This window comes from Carassius gibelio, chromosome B5, assembly GCF_023724105.1.
Source record: "Carassius gibelio isolate Cgi1373 ecotype wild population from Czech Republic chromosome B5, carGib1.2-hapl.c, whole genome shotgun sequence".
Classification (NCBI taxonomy): Eukaryota; Metazoa; Chordata; class Actinopteri; order Cypriniformes; family Cyprinidae; genus Carassius; species Carassius gibelio.
Window position 1 is genome coordinate 26658957 of NC_068400.1, and position 17928 is coordinate 26676884.

General features: G+C 36.2%; 1 protein-coding gene across 1 annotated transcript; it reads left to right on the forward strand.

Annotated features, from left to right (window-relative positions):
* The first annotated feature begins 152 nt into the window (after positions 1-152).
* On the forward strand, positions 153-8180 carry arrdc3a (arrestin domain containing 3a). Its single transcript, XM_052557351.1, has 8 exons — positions 153-639; positions 2915-2996; positions 3088-3235; positions 3351-3453; positions 4028-4284; positions 5181-5343; positions 5608-5750; positions 5851-8180. Exons 1-8 carry the CDS (start codon positions 360-362, stop codon positions 5917-5919), a joined length of 1245 nt encoding a protein of 414 aa, XP_052413311.1. The 5' UTR covers positions 153-359; the 3' UTR covers positions 5920-8180.
* Positions 8181-17928: the final 9748 nt, after the last annotated feature.

Consider the following 17928-nt stretch of genomic DNA (forward strand, 5'->3'; position numbering starts at 1 on the left):
TTTTAATACACTGCTCAGCTGTTCTCTGTTATTTGTCTCCTGAGTCCCGGTCAAAGAACTGCACAAAAAGCGGAAGAAGGGGGACGGCTAGCAGCCGCGCGCATGCGCACTAACTTGTTTTTCACAAGAGCAGCGCTTAAAGTGAGCCGGTGGCGAAATCTCACCGTCTTTCATTGCAGACCATCAAGCCTTCACCGAGAAGCGATAACAGCATCTGCTGCTGTTATTCAGCTCTCGCATCTCAATGACACTATCCAGTGTTGACTCTCGCTTTTTTTCCTAAGAGATTATTTTCGTAGACTTTGCCTTTTGGTTTTGTTTTGTCTACAGAACTTTGTACATTTTATTTTCTTGCCACCATGGTGCTAGGAAAGGTGAAGAGCTTCATTGTAAGCTACGACTGTCTAAATGACAGCAATGTCCCTGTTTTCTCCAGCGGGGACTCTGTCTCAGGAAGAGTTATTATTGAAGTCACCGGGGAGATTCGTGCGAAGTCACTGAAAATACACGCAAAAGGATTCGCAAAAGTTCGTTGGACAGAATCACGAAATGCTGGATCCAACACTGCCTACACTCAAAATTATACAGAAGAAGTGGAATATCTGGATCATAGAGACATCCTTATTGGCCATGAAAGAGGTAAGCATATACAGATCAAACTTGCTCTCTGTCTATTTGTTCAGAAAAGAGCAGAATGTACTGGTGGGATGCTCAGTGGTCCAGGATGACATAACATACCTCGGATGCTGCACAGTACTTGTTGACCGATGGACCTGTAGACACTATTGTATTATATATCTTTCTTTTCTTTTCCTTTTCTATTGTATTTATGTATTCATTTGTTAAAATCGATTGTCTTAATCAACCCCCCGAAAAATACACCATATACACATGGAACATTATTACGTGACAGACTCATCATTTATTCGAAATAATTACTTGGTAATGGACGTGAATGCCGCATTTTCACTATTTAAATCACATAAATGCGTGATATTCCGCACATTCTTTTCTATTCTGACTACACTTAAGGATTCTTTCAGGTGTCAGTGAAGTAGCTTGAATGAATGGTGACCACACAGTTTTCTTATCGCAGCTACAGCCTTAAATCAAGATTAGTTTCGGTGTTCAATCTATTGATTTCTTTCGGAAAAACTACGTCCATGAATTCTATATAAGATCACATATTACAAACAGTATTGACAGATCTTTTGGCATAATGTCTTAAGTTTCAACCCATTGTTCGAAGCGGTTCAATCCTGTTTTGATGCAGTGTCTAGTCGTTCTTGTCTCTGATTGGTGGAAGCGTCAACGTGTCTTCTATGACATCATGCTTTTGTGGAAAGTGAGAAAAACAGCAGCAACTTTGCACCATGGCTGTAGTATGCACATATTTTAGCTAAACTTAAATGCATTCAGTGTCCAATATTCAGTTGTTAAGATTTACTGACAAACTCTTTGCTTTTTTGTTATTTTTTGTTGCAATGGCTCTTCACACTTGAAATTGTTAACTCATGGCCTTTCTAAAATTCGTGGGTTATCTCGTTTCACACTGTACATTTATAAACCCTTTGCATATTTATGACGAACATTTCTCACGAGCTGTTTTGATAACTGCTGGTCCTTCGTTATACGTTTATATAATTTGTCCGCTCTGACTGTTTAATTAACCTTTTATATCACAAAAAAATAAATAATTAAAATGTATCTCCAGTTACCGCAGTTTTTTTACATTTTTTATTTATTTTCTCGTTTCTGCAAACTGCACGGGGCTCATGAATATTTAATGAACTAAGCATAGAGGCAGTTTATTGGTCTTCTGTTGCTAAACAACTTGCTGTAACGTTCCTACATCATCGTGGAACGTTAGCTAGCACAAAAATATTTTTATACAGTCTATGATCAAAACACAGTGTTAAAAATTACAAGTGTGAACGGTGGCATTAATACATCCACATTGTATAATACATGTGACTTATTCAGTCGCTTTTTTGTTGAGAAGTTTTTGTTAGCCTGAGGTGGCTTCTAGTACAGGAAAGCTAGTCAATATTTCCTAATGTTGAAACTCTTTGTACAACTTAAAATTCAAATAATGCATGTTATGACCTTGTTAGTTGCATGCGTGCTGTATTTCATTCCCATGTAAAATTCTAATCTAAGTCATATCTAACTGTCTTTGCTGCTTCTGTATGAGTGATTGGTTACAATAAAAGTCGATTTGTTATTGAAACTGTTCGGTTTTCTGTCGTTTGTGATTTCTGGTGTGATTTTTTGGCATATTTCGCTCACGTGTTTTGATGAATGGGAGAACACTCTTGAGGTCCATGCCGCAGCACACGCGTAGATTCAATGGGAGGCTGCAGCACAATGAACGGTAACGAGCGCGCCGGCTCCGGGAAGCAGTCAGCTCCGGTTTAGGCCGGTCTTCTCTTGCTGGAATCTGCCCTTGATTGACAGCTCCGTGCTTGTTTACCATGGCTCCGCTAAGCTGAGTGCTTAGCTGCCAAAGCGAAAGACGCCGGTGTTTTTTAGTGTTACACAAACAAATGATTTAACATTGGAATTTCGTTTCACATTTACCTTAGGTTTCACGTAAACTGCAGTGGATCTTATGAGTAGTTCTCTCTCCCATTCAAAATTAATAATGTAACTGAATACACCTGTGCATAAAGTGCAATCGTTATACTTGTCATGAAACACTCATAATTCATGGGTACAACATAATATTGATGCATATCATGATTTGCTGGGGTGTATGAGAATCGATCAACTGTTGTATTATCAAAGTGTTTACATTTATGCATTTAGCAGAAGTTACATGTGTTCGAATAAATTAGATAATGTAATAAACAAGAAGATGATCAATGCTTTGGCAGGTAAGGTATATTTGGAATATGATTCTCTTCTGTTTCAGAGGATGATAACTCTGAGGAAGGACTCACCACTATTCATTCAGGAAGACATGAGTATGCATTCAGCTTTGAGCTTCCACAAACGTGAGTGTTTGGTCAAATATGATATAAAATGATTCACTTGAAATGTATATTGTAATTCTTATTCAAGTGTTCTCATGCGTTGCGCATGCAGACCTCTGGCTACCTCGTTCGAAGGAAAGCATGGCAGTGTGCGTTATTGGGTGAAGGCTGAGCTGCACAGGCCATGGCTTCTGCCCATGAAGACCAAGAAAGAGTTCACTGTCTTTGAACACATTGACATCAACACTCCTCTTCTGCTGGTGAGTGTTTGCATCATCCGTATCCCTTTATTTATCACTGATTCATCAATGCAATGTTGACAAATGACCAGTCAAGTTTATTGCATTTAAAGTGTTGTTATTCTACTTTGCACAGTCTCCCCAGGCAGGAACTAAAGAAAAGACGCTATGCTGCTGGTTTTGCACCTCAGGTCCAATCTCTTTAAGTGCCAAAATTGAACGGAAGGGTTATACTCCAGGTAAATCTTCTGGCAGTTAACATTTTTAGGATACATTAGAACCCCACTTTACTTTTAAATGATACTAGAGCTGCAATTAATAATTATTTGGATTGTTTTTAATCTTTAGATTTTTTATTTATTATTTTTATTAATCAGTTTGAAAAAAAAAAAAAAGCGTGTGACAGGGAAAGCCACATTAAATTATATATATATTTTTAATGCTTTTAAGGGTGTAGTTTACCCGAAAATGAAAATGCTGTCATCATTTACTCACCTTCAAATTGTTCCAAACCTTCATGAGTTTCCATCTTCTGTTGAATAAAATATCTTCTTCTGAAATAAATTCATACATATTTGTAACAACATGAGGGTGAATAAATCGATAAAATGTGACGCATTCTTATGCTTTGGACTTCTTGGATCGTATAAACGCATTTCTTGCTACTGTAAAGTGCTGGGACTTTAATAATCAAATATATTTCAGATTTGTTTTAATTATCAATTATGGTCAATTTAATAAATTGTTGCAGCCCTACATAATACCCTTTGATACTATTTCGTACCATTAACCATATGTAATGTCTTCACACAGGGGAGTCCATTCAAATCTTTGCTGAAATTGAAAACTGCTCCTCGCGTATGGTTGTGCCAAAGGCCGCCATTTACCAAACACAGACCTTCTTTGCCAAAGGGAAGATGAAGGAGATCAAGCAGTTGGTGGCCAACATCCGAGGGGAGTCGCTTTCTTCCGGCAAGACGGAGACATGGAATGGAAAGATGCTGAAGATTCCCCCTGTATCTCCCTCCATCCTTGACTGCAGTATCATTCGAGTGGAATACTCACTCATGGTAAGTCATGTGCTTTTATAGTTTGTATTGATTTTGAAGTTTTATGGGACAGACATAAGCAGTCGCTTAAAAATGCTAATGATTCAGTTATTTGAATGTTTTCCATGTCGATTTTAACCAGCTGATGGATCATTTCCTTGACAGCGCCTCTTTGCACTTCCACACATTCAGCACTATGAATGATAATAAGATTATGTCAAGTTCTTTCCAGCACAAAGAAGATCAGCCTAAAATATCTGATGAAATTCAGGCCATTGAGTGTTAATAGCTTATTATCCCCTCAAACCAATCTGTAACTGTGTAATAGTCAGGACACAGGATTTACTTTTATTATTTTAATTCACTCAGCTCTAAGGAAAAAATGTTGATAGGCTGTGAGTGTGAATACGTAAATGTTATTTTCTTAGCCTTTTTGTGCGACTGAAAGTACTCTGGCACAAATGAATGTGTCATCCCTACTTGTTTTAAGCAGGCTCCTTGTATTCTCAAATAAATTAATCCACTTAATAAATTATGACCTTTTAAATTCTGTTTCATGGTCCAAATCTCTACTCTGTTGTAAGAGAGAATAATATTTCAACAGCTGTTTATGAGCACTATTCATGTCTAGCACTCTAAAAACCACAGTATACACTATAGTCTCTAAACTCACAGCATTCTGGACACAAATATTTTAATGGTTAAGAAAAGATGAATTACTGCCTGGCCAACTGAGATTTTGGCATTGAGGTAAAGTTTAGGACAGCACATTGTGCTTGAATATTAGAACCATTAATTTGCTTTGAGGATCTGGATTTTTTGTTGTTGTTGTTGTTTGTTTGTTTGTTTATTTTTTTCCACAAAGGTGCACTGTTTGTGAAATGATTAATTAAAAGTCCCAATATATTTATTATCAGGTGTATGTAGACATCCCAGGAGCCATGAACCTGTCTTTAAACCTGCCCCTGGTGATTGGCACCATTCCTCTCCACCCTTTTGGTAGCCGTACATCTTCTGTGAGCAGCCAATGCAGCATGACCATGAGCTGGTTAGGCTTGGCCCTCCCTGAGAGACCTGAAGGTAAGGAATGTTTCCTAGGTTGTCAATTAGTACCACTTGTCTTAAGGGATGTCTGCAATATATGAAGACCAGAAGTCCTGTGATTTGAATCAGACTTTTTTTTAGATTGCAGAGATAGGAAAGTCTGTAGAAGTCTTCTAACTTGCTCCTTAACCTTTCTTTGAATGAGACACCAAAAGAGCACATGTAGACCACATTGTGTGCAAAGGTGAAACCTGCAGGTTGCATGGTAACAGTATTAACATTTGGTTTTGCTGTTTGCAGCTCCTCCAGCCTATGCAGAGGTGGTCACAGAAGAACAGAGGCAGAGCTGTCTGGAAGTGTCGTCAGGGCGGGAGAACTATGATGGCCCGCTATTCGCTTATATCCAGGAGTTCCGCTTCCGACCCCCTCCACCCTACTCCGAGGTAAGCTTTTAACTTAGTTTTGGTGGAAGGTGTGAAGCTTGCAGCCATGTTTAAATGCAATCATCTCAATGCAATGTTTCTCTGTTCCCCTCTCCATCAGATTGATCCTCATCCAGATCAAGCCACATCAGCTGCAGAGCACAGACTCGACACCTGCCCGTCACGCTGAGAAATGCATGCCATGAGCCCAAAGCGATTGGGCTTTAGGAGCTTTCACTTTTGTTTATCTCCCGATGACAGTGATTGGTCGCTTTGCTGTCACCACCAAGAGAAAACAACCCTTTATGGGAAAACCCAGAAGTAAGGGCACAGAGTCACTGGCAAATTACCTGACCCAGATATTCGGCCCCCGTGATGGGACACGCCCCGTTGGACTTAGCCCGCAGAGCTTTATCAAAGTAGTCACTTTTCTCATGGTTTTTCGGTAAAGTTTGACAAAGAACATGCAGACCTTGTCCGAGATCTGAAGAGAAATGCAAGAAAACACTAGGACCGCAGAGAGAAACGCGATTTTTGATTTAGACTTTTTGGTTTTTCTCAATGATTGTTTATTTCAGTTTTTAGCCTTTTAGACTAAGCGGTTGCAGGCTGTTGCATGAGCCGCAAACAACGCAGAGAAGATTCCGAGGAATAACAGACTGAACGGACTGACTTAATGCACTGATCTTGTTCAAGTTCTTTCGAGGTCGTAGTGTTTATTGATTATGTTTCCTCAGTCAATAAATGCTGTCTTGACGCTCTTGCGACATTGCCTCGCCAACTCGTAACTCGAGAGTGGCTTTTGTTTTATTTTCTCCTGTTCACATGGACTTTTTTCGTTGTTTTTGTTGTTGTTCTAAGTGTAGAATGCCTTTAAGCCAAACGTGGTTTGCTTGGTGTTAAAGTTGTTGCACATGTTGTTTGATCAAGGAGCAACAGTCCACCTCTTGCCGCTCATGTGCGTGATGGGAGCAGAGAGATAAAACAGGGTGGGGGCCCGGGCAGGCTGCCTGAAGAGTTTGTTGCCTTTCTGTTTGTAGTGTGCAGCAGTGCAGGCTTCAGGATTGCACTGCTTGAAAAAAGCACTCAGTCTCAGGTGATCTTCTCACTTGCCAAATGATGAAAACAAAAATGGTGTAGATTTTGTTTTGATTGCACTGTTTCAGTTCAAGGTAGGAGACTATAGACAGAATTTCAGACTCAATTTTGAAAAACAGATTCAATAAAGAGAGGAGATATGCATAAAGATGCAAGGCAGCTTTCAAAGACTTCTGACATTCCCTTCTTGTCCTGCTGCACCAGCAGCCACAATGTTTCTTCAGATCGGTGAAGCCAGATGTGACCCAAAGGATGGCACAAATGCTTGAAACAAGCAAAACAAGGACTCCGGATCCTTTCCGGAGACATCCGAATCCAGTTGAAATGAGTTGTACATTTGTTTTTAAAACTCATTCAACTGCAGAAGTAGTTTAGGCTCAGCCTTCATTAAGCACTTTTTTATACTGAAATAAAACTGCTCATGTCTGGTTGAGGTCTGGAGAAACAATTTAAACAATTACCAATGTAGATAGTTAAAGTAGTGTTTGAATGTATGGAATTACTCATGTCTGCATACACAGCATGTTTGTTTTATGTTCATCTGTAATGTTATGGAGTTTATGATTCGACAGCAAAGTGGTCTTAACATAGTGGCCTTGATGAACTGATCTTAACATTCTTTATTATTTAAGCTATCCTCAATAATCATCATCCTGTTTTTTTTTTTTTTCAGTTCTATATATAACTGTTTAGTTTTAAAGGACAAAAAGGGAAAACCAAAAAGTCCTTCAAAGCGTGCGTTGATCATGCCACTTTTGAGTTGAATGGGTTTTGGATTTGTTTTTTAAGTTATGAGTTCTGATGATTACTGTCGGGCATTCAGTGTTTGTTTTCCAGACAAACGACCAGTATACAGATCCTCTTGTCTCGGTTATTATGGGAACAATAGCTGTAGCACACCTCAGAGAAATGAAATGAGAGCATTTCACAACTGAAGAGATGATTATTAGAAGAAGAGAATGATTCGCTTCTCTGTTGTGTTTTATAGTTTAAAATTGAACCAAAATTGGCCACTAAGGAAAGAATAAGCTTAACACAAAAAGATAAGTGCTTCTTTTTGTGATTGGTCAATACTATAGTCTAACGCTTGGCCTTTCATGTAGTCCATTGTTAAAGCTAAACTCTTGACTTTGTCAAGAAGCACCTTTAGTGGAAATATGGTATGTTTTAGAAATTAAGTGCAATATTTCTTGAGTTTATTTTGTCTCAGTGGTATATTTTGTCTTATTGCATTGTGATTTCATTTCAGAGATCATTATGAACATTAGATGATGAATGAAATGTATGTTCATAATGGTTTTAACGTTTGTCTTAGTTCTTCCTTGGAAATAAATAAATGTCTGAAAACCATAATTTCTGTTGTACTTATGTTTCATTCATAACAAAGCTGCTGATAAAAAGTGCATCAAAGCAAACAGTCTGCGGCTCACAATATAAAAAGTCAGCAAGACCTGAAATATGGACACATACAAAAACAACTTCTGTACTGGTCCCTCACTAACAACAGCGCCCCCTCAGGCCATTCAAGCAGTTACACACATGGAGTCGATGAAAACCGTTTTAAGTGAAAATTTTCCATATGCATATACTAAACACTTTAATTTAGTGTGCACAGACGAATCTAATTTAGACAATTCTCTATAAGAAACTTTCTTTTTTTCTTTTTTTTTCACATTTAGTACTTTGCATCCTTTTTGCTTTAAGGATGCAGATCATTTCAAGATAAGGTTGAAACCTCAAGGTGTTCGACTTCAAGACGCCAGCTTGGTTTAGAGAAGCTAACCTTCTGACCTCAGTTTATCAGGTGGCAGTAAGGCCAAGAAGTGACCTTGGGGTCAAGTGAGGTAATAAACTTTACCCAGCAGAGTTACTTAAAAAAAACTAACACATCAACTGAGGTTTATGCCAAAACACACACACACACACACACACACACACATACACACATATATATATATATATATATATATATATATATATATATATATATATATATATATATATATATATATATATATAAAGGGGAATTGTACACCATGCATGTTACATAATAAATAAAATAAAATAAAAAATAATAATATTATAAAATAAAACTATTTAGTGTACAATATATTATTAATCTATGGGCATTTTTAAATTGGCATTTTCATTGGCTGAGGTGAAGTGTGAGGTTACATATTCATTTTGACCACAAACTGATTATTGATTTGCAACTCAGTTGTGACATATTTAGAAAATCATTAACATTTGCGTCATTCACGAGTTATGGTTATTGATTGGGTTTTAGGATGTAGACTTGCACGCACAGGACAGAGCCTGGGGAGTCAGGAGAACGTCTCTCCACCTCTCTCTCTGTTTCTCTTGAACTACATTTATCACTTGAGTTTTTATTGTGGAATTGATGTTGCTTTAAAGCCCACAGGTCTGGTTTTATTTTCAAAATGCTTCTTGCTGTATGTAAGTGTGCAGAAAAAAAAACCTCTAGTCTAGTCTCTTGTCAGCTAAAGTCTTTTTTATTTTCTTTTTTGTGATTTACTGTTTTACATAAAATCATCCTTCATAATGTAAAGAGCATACTGTGAAAACGTAACCTTGATATCTTTAATACTGACTGAGTATAAGGCCATGTGAAAGATTGAAATCATAGTAAAAGTTAATGGCTGAAATCAAAATTTGATGCTTGTTATCTCAAAATTAGATTTAGAGACTTAAGCCTGGATTTCACAGACAGCGTTACAAATACATTCAAATGAACTATAGTGAATACTAATTAAATTAACTGTGTAAAATAATACATATTACTGTAGTTCATTTCCATTTATTTTGGAATAAGTATTATACCTCGTTAAAATGATCTTATTTCTAAACTTACACACATTTAGATATAAGTCGTTCAAAGAGTTTAACTTTTAAAGTTGGATTCAGGTCAGTGTAGTGATAAGGCTTCTCAAGAACATTCATATTCCTCCCTGTCAGCCACTGCATACTTGTTTTGCTATTGTGCTTTGTGCTATCATGCTCAAAGATCTTATCTTATTTTTTAACCTGAGGGTTGCTGTTTCGCCAACTGAAAGTAAGGAAGAGATAACAGGAGGCACTGAAATGTGAAATGCCTGAGTACATCCTCACAGCTAGCGCGTGTATTACATAACTCTACAACAGTATTGTCTTCTCTGCAGGCAGCTGAGGGCTGCTTCCAGGATCCATGATGAGTCAGCTTTGACCCAGCACTTTATTCTGTCCTGCTAGGCCCCTACTCCATTGACTGTTGCAGGTCAGGCCCTTTGTACGGTGCTGACCCTGGGCCCAAACAAAAAGAGAGGTGGGATTACTACAGCAATGGCAGCTGCTGATTTAGTCCATGCTGACACTACACAGGTCTCAGCTTTTTCCAGTAACTGACAAATCCTACTGTCATAATTCCTTACAGGAGCCTCACGCTCAAAATGGAATATTCAGATTAAGCTTCTAGAAGGAGATTACTTGTGCTTGTAACTTTAATATTGTGTTTTTAGGATGTTTAATACCTCACCGTTTTATATAAAGTATAAGCACTGCATAATATAGAGATGTGGCTCTGATCGTCCATTTGGACTTTTATTTTAAACAGTTATGACACCAGTTTGCAAAAGAGGCCCCAATGCAATTTCCTCATATCTTATGTTTATTCTTTATTAATCCTCACTGTATCTAGTTTCAATCTCTGCAGCTCTATTTGATCTGTTTTACTTTCGCCTGTGGCATCCTTGATGTTCTGTTCTTTGTAAAAGTGCAGATTTTTCATAATTATCAGTGTTAGAGAACGAGAACAAGAGAGGAGCACACTGACTTGGAGACCATTTGAAAATAAATAAATGATAATAATAATAGTAAAAATAAAATATTATCTTGATAGAGCAGACTATTTGTCTACTAAAATATATTGTACACTTGTAAGTTGTTTATAATATACATGTATGAATATATAAATATACAGGTGCATCTCAATAGATTAGAATGTCATGGAAAAGTTCATTTATTTCAGTATTTCAACTCAAATTGTGAAATTCGTGTATGAAATAAATTCAATGCACACAGAAGTAGTTTAAGCCTTTGTTTCTTTTATATAATATAAAATTACTTTATATAGTAATACATATAGTACACAAAAGGACAAATTGATTTTCTCTAGCAATGCATATTAACTGAACATACAAATTAAATACTGTAAATAAAAAAAGAGATAAACTCCAAAAAAAAAAAAAAAACTAAATATTTTTGTAGATATTTATTTATTTGTAAATAATTCTAAAAAACATTACACAGCTAAATATGACATTTTTGCTATTTAAAAATAATTAAAAAAAGAAAGAAAATAATTTGATATCCAATTGAACGTAAAAAACAAAAAAAGATGTAAAAAAGATTTATTGCTGAAAACTGCAAAGATGGTCAAGAAGTCTGAAGGGATTTTCGGCTACATTTAAAATACCATTTCACCTTTTGATTTTCATGTTCTTCTTTTTTAATTATTTACAACTTCTCACACTCAACTAACTTTATGGTTTGCTGTGTATACTACATTTATATTACTAATATGGCATATAAACCTAACAATATGGTCACTAAATCGATCTACACAAAGCTGCTCAGTTTCAATCGAAATGTTTCCATCATAATATAACATAAAGTCTACCATAAAAACCCAAACATTCACACCCATCTGTGACCATGGCAACATCGCAAACACAACTAGTGAAGGGAACAGCTGCGAGAGCTCTTTGAGCTATTGACATGCAGAGGCCAGTTGCTTCATCTTGTTTTGCTGCATGGCTGTGGATAAGAAGGAGGGAACTTGATAGTATGAGATTTCTCAAGCTAGCTGAGGTCCCTGAGTTTACGACTCCCGGGATAGACTGCATAACTTTGGGCTTGTCCACACTTTAACTATAGGGGGGTGAAGGTTCAAGTTCCTGTCTGTTAAGTTCAGTGTCTTTACTTGAATTAGTGTCAGGATATGCAGCATTATCATTTCAGTGAAGGCACACATGCAAACAGATTATGTTCAATGCCTCTTTTCACAAGTTTTTATTTTGTTATTTACAGACAGCATCAAGACTGTCTTTTTTTCTTTTTTAAAAAAAGGAAGAAGGATTAACTTTCCTATATTTCTTTCCATTCACTGCTTTGAAAAGTCCTTTGAACTCCTGCAGAGTATCAGTATGGAAAACTCAGGGGCAGTGATGTGTCATGCATTATTCATGATGTAATGCTGAACATACGCTGTGCTGAGGGCTGACAATTCACACTGTGGCACATATACAGCTATTATGTCATTGGATGATTAATAGGACACTAAAAAGAGTATGTGACTGCACAGGTTTGTGGATGGAGTGATGGAAGAAGAACAGTACAGCTTTAGTGGACAGCAACATCGACATTCAATCTGGCAGAGTTGTGCAATAAATATTTATACAATATTAGGTCACACTTTAGGTCCAATTCTCACTACTAACAAACAATTAACTACACATTTATCCTCAGTAAACTCCTAATTTCAGCATTCTGATTGGTCAGATCGCCTTTCAATCAAGATCACTGTAAAGGTGATGTAACCTGCATAGAGAGCAGACGAAACTTTGATCTTGGAAAAACAAACAGATCAGAATTGCATAGCATCAAATTAGAATAAAATAAAAATAATAATAATAATAATAATAATAAAATAAATGAAAAAATAAAAAGTGAGCCACACTGCATAGTCTATTACATGATCTTATGTTTAAAGTGATGTCATTTTTTCTATCCCCACTCAGTAATAGATGTTTAGATTGATTTCTACTGTAAAGTAAAAACTCTGTCTCTTTAACTAGCTCAGTGGCTCAAGCAATAGCAGAATAGGATAAATATTCGGAATAATTGTTCAGAAGCAGTCAGTATTTCTGCAATTTTGTCACTTAGTGGAGCATAAACACAAAATGACCTAACGCATCAATTGTTCATGCCACTGAATATTTTCAATTATAGCAGAAATCTATGTGTGTTATGTAACATTTTAATTAATCTCTAAAAATACATCACACCAAATAGGGCCTGGGCCGCTCTTTTATTAGGGGAAGTGAGTCCCCTCTCTCTCTGCTGGTGGAAGGAGTGATATTTTTCACCCTTGTCCTTCCAGAACCAGCCAGTTTCCTTTTTTAGGCACCAGGCTGACTCACACACCCTCCATCTCTCCTCTGTTCCTGAGTCATGATGAGCCCTGACCCCTCCTTTAAAGCAGGAGCCAACAGCTCTGAGAATTCCCCCACTACCATCTCAACACAAGCACGTACAAATACTCACATTTTAATGCCTGAGGCTCACTTACATGTCCATTAATCTTCTTTTGCAGGCTGGAGGTAAAAGTTACAATCTGCAGTATGTAGTATTCTGAATGCATGTGCTAAAAAGGGTTTGATTTGTTACCTGCAGTGTAGAAAAGGCGAGAGGGAGGTCATTGCTGCCAGGGTAAAATGACTCACGTGAACTACTAACCCAGTTCCTTTTGTCCAACCCACTGGATATTTCTGTCCTAGTGAAAGGTATCACACGCCATCATTTGCTGCTGTGCTTAGCATTTAACAACTATTAGGCCGATATGAGTTTTAGGGGCGTCTTTATGTTTGTAAGTGGTAGATAAGAGAAGCATCTGGGAGACATGTTTGAAGATAGTTTTTTTTTAATGTAGCAACATATAGGTTTATATTCTACATACCAAAGTTTGGGTTCTGTTTTGCGTTGATTCATTAACTCTTATAGTTTAAAAAACATCATGACGAAGTTTATAATAATTCTGAGAGGCACAGCTCTAATAAACATATTACAGTTGTATGGTTGTTATTTAAGAAAGTATTCAATGTAAACGCACATTGTGTGCTGCTGCAGTTCTGCTGCTTTTGCACACAGTGTGAATGTGTTATTTTTGCAATTCTGTTTGGTGCTGATAGTGGCACAGAAAATACTCTCCACACCTTTAATAATTCCCTTGTGCTCTTTTCTTTATGCACCCAAGCACTTGTGGAGCAATTGATGGGAATGGGACATTTTTCAAGGAAATATGCTTTCTGGACAGCTTTACTGCTGAATCTTAATCAATACATGTTTTAAGCCCTCTATATACTGCACTAATACCTTGTATCATCTACACATTGTTTATGGAAGATGAACAAATAATTGGGAGTTTTATATCCTTTATCACTTTTATCATGCAATGTAAATATAACATCAGGAGGAGCACAACCTGACATATACAGTATATATTGTTAGTTTTATTTCAGTTAATGATAGGTTTTCTCCTTTTTTTTTTTTTTCTTTATGTAAAAATAGTTTTAGTTATAACATCACTGCATTGACATTCTTTGGACACCTATGCACACATGCTCAGGTATCCATTTTCTGTTCTGATGAAATGATTAACACATTTTCGCTTGATTAATTTTCCATGACATCTGAGTAAGCGTCTTCTTACACAAGGAGGCCTTGGGTCCAACAAACATCTCTGCCCAACAACCTCAAATGACTTCTGATATGACATAAAACTGAAAATTATCCCAGTTACTCATTCTCTCATTGGTGGATATTAGCTGATTAACTGCCAGTGCTTAGCTCGCAAAGGTACTATCAAATTATTATTATTAATATTAAAAATTATTATTATTATTACCATCATATTAAATGCTGATGAAGATACACTTGAGTAATGGTACAGACGATCTGGGGGGATTCATATCATACAATTAGTAGTTATGTAATGGGGGGGGGGGTGCATTTGTGTCCCAGAGCTGCATTCGTCCACCTCCACCTCCCTTGATTGAGCTATAGCTGTGGACAGCTCAAAAAATCCATGCCCTAGCTTCCCAGAAATGGAGGTTCTTTAGAGTCAGATTTATTTTTGCCCCAGAGAGGACCACCCACTGAGCCTAGCATCTTCTTATCCCAGTGAATGTGAAAATTTATTTTTAACCTAAAGGGGTCATACAATACATTTTCATAATGATTTTAATAATAGTAATAATAATAATAATCATTATTTATTTACCTTATTATTTATGTATAATACTGTTTATTATTAAAAAGTATAGTTTAAATTTATGCTAATTTATTATTTGTTATTATTCACATTTTACATTTAATTTTACATTAAATTGTATTAACATGTATATTATTATTATTATTATTATTATTATTATTATTATTATCAATAATAACTTAAAGATAATTTACACTTTTCCTCTGACCATTAAAATGAAACAATGTGTTTTTCGCAGTTGCCGGTGTAAACAACCTCATATTAAGTTTCCGCATATTTTTATTGCTCAAGGATCTAAAACAAATCAAGGTAAATTTGATTCCTAATTATCCGACCCCCTTAAATCATTAGTTAAATGTGCAAATTTAGTAGTTGCTATGCTGCCAACATATCTCCCACAATCCTCCAGGGCTCTAATGATATAATAGCTGTACAGAAGCCAGATAGTAACAGCACGCTCAATATCCACATCACGAATGCTGAAATGAAGCCCTGTAAGTGTGAAAATAGTGGAATGTCTCTGCGTAACATCCCTGAATTGCATGCATAACGTCCCAGTATACATTTACACCTATTCTAAACTGAAAATGTGCTCTGAAAATATAGCAAAGTATTGTTTTGAAAGTAGGAGCTTTTAGGTTCATGTGATTACTGTTTGTAGCTTATAAACATGCTGAACAAACAGGAAGCTCTGAATCTTAATACAATGTAACTATATTCCAGCTTCAAATGATTTGTCTGCTCATCCATCACCCTTTTCTTTCCAGCTCCTTCTCCTTCTTCATTTTCTCTCCCCTGGCTGTAACATGATTCAGCACTGAATCCAGGAGTCACTTCTATGTAATAATACTATGCCCCCAGATCCGACCAATAAGAAGCCAGGTCAGTGGACACACCTACATGATGCCGCTCTTTGCCCACTGGTCCCCTTCTAGTCTCTGAGAAAACAAGCACTTCCTGTCCACCTCAACCCAGAAATCCATATGTTCATCATCTTTCTGTCATCAGATTTTTGTTTTTTAATTTAAATAAAAATTGATTTTATTTCACATATTTCACCAACATTTCTGATTACTGCTTAGTTTAAGTACATAAATAATTAAAACTAAATACAATAAACCTCTAAAACTATGCTTAGAACTATAACTAAATAAAAATTGGAAAATAAAATCTGATTTAAAATATTAACACAAGTTATGATAGTATATCAATGATGTTAAAATAATAGATTTCTAAAATAATATTTATTTGATTTCAGCATGTTTTTTTTTAAACCATACTTTTTAAACAATAACTTTTTATCCTATCTCATATTTCTTTCAGAAATAGTATTGATTGGCCCTTCCCTATTCTTCTTCTCATGTTTTGTAAAGTGTTCTGTGTTCTTCTTCCTCCTCTGTTGCTTTAAGGCAGGGGTGTCAAGCTCATTTCCTGAAGGGCCTGAATCCGCAGAGTTTTGTTCAAACCCTGTTTGACACTCATACTATAGTTTTGGAATAAGCCTGGAGAACTTGATTAGTTGGATCAGGTGTGTTTAACTAAGGTTGAATCTAAACTCTGCAGGGCTCTGCCCTCCAGGAATTGAGTTCGAAACCCCTGCTTTAAGGTGTTTCTTCTCGTTTGGACATCATTCAGGGTTATTTATGGACGAGATCATTGATTCACTGTCTCATTTATTTAAAATCAGCCTCTGCAAGTGTTGCCAAATGAAAAAGGCCCTTGGTTTCCCAGCATAAAGCTCAATGTCTCACATCCTGCGAGTCAGAGAGTGATTGTGACAGGTTGAGTCAGCAGCACAGAGTTGTGTGAAAGGAATGTATTACACATGACTGTTACTCCCAGTTATAGACTTTCCCAACTGATTGAAAGCACACAGAATTCCTCATCTTTTTACATTTGGAAATTACAGAACTATTTCTTTAATACAAAATTCTAATTTTCTGAGTTGTATTCTAGTTGTATTCTAGGTTTTGAATGAATTGGTCAGATTTGTCCTACTTAATGGACATGTCCAAATAGATCTGTTTTTAAAGAGATTGTTCAAAAGTATGTAGACACGTTCGTACAATTTTTACTGTAATTTGAATATTTCTTGAAATTAATGTTTGAAAACAGTGCTGTTTGATATTTTATGGAAAACATGATACACTGTCATTCTAAATATATAGGAGTAAGTTTTTTACTCCTTTTATTCAACATGAATTAAATGATCAAAAGTCACAGTAAACACATTTATGATGTTAAAAATGATTTTTCTTTCAAATAAATGTTTTTCTTTTCAACTTCATATATTCTACTCTTAAAAAAATCCCGAATAAAATGTATCCACAAAAATATTTACAATTATTGAAGCATCCTTGTAAAAAACAAACACAACTTTGTTTTTTTTGCTTTGATAAAGAGCTAATCAAGGTTTCAAAATTAAATGTTTGACAAGTACGAGTGTCCACATATTTTTGGCCATGTACTGTACAACAGTAACAATAAACAGCAACTAAAGATATAAAACAAAGTCATAAAATAAAATGAATTTAAAACACAATCAAAGCTTCACAGTGGTATTTCCAGCACATCATCATGAACATGTCACAAAATATCCATTAGATATTTTGCTCAACACACAGCAGAACACGATTCAACCACCAACAATTGAGTTTTACCGCAAAAAGCAATTTGAAACAGCAGCCTGGGTTCAGCTGGCGTTTGTGTGTTGTGGGCGGTAGCTCGTGACCCATTCATATTCAAGGAATGTAGATTTCATAGTACTGCTGAAGGTTAAGAGAAGGACATTTTATGATTTTACAACAACTACACGCAACCCAGTAATGTGAGGTCAACGTAGTTTTGAAGTGATAGACACATGAGATGAATAAATGGCGTAGGAGGAAAAAAAAACACAGTATTGCATAACTGAGAAAGGTGCAGAATCTCACACCTACATACAGTATTTGGACATTTTAACGTTACCTTATATAACATATTTATAAAACAACCAAGAGAGATTTATTTGAAAGAAATATAGCGCAAAAAGAATATGTGAACTTATTCAGCTCA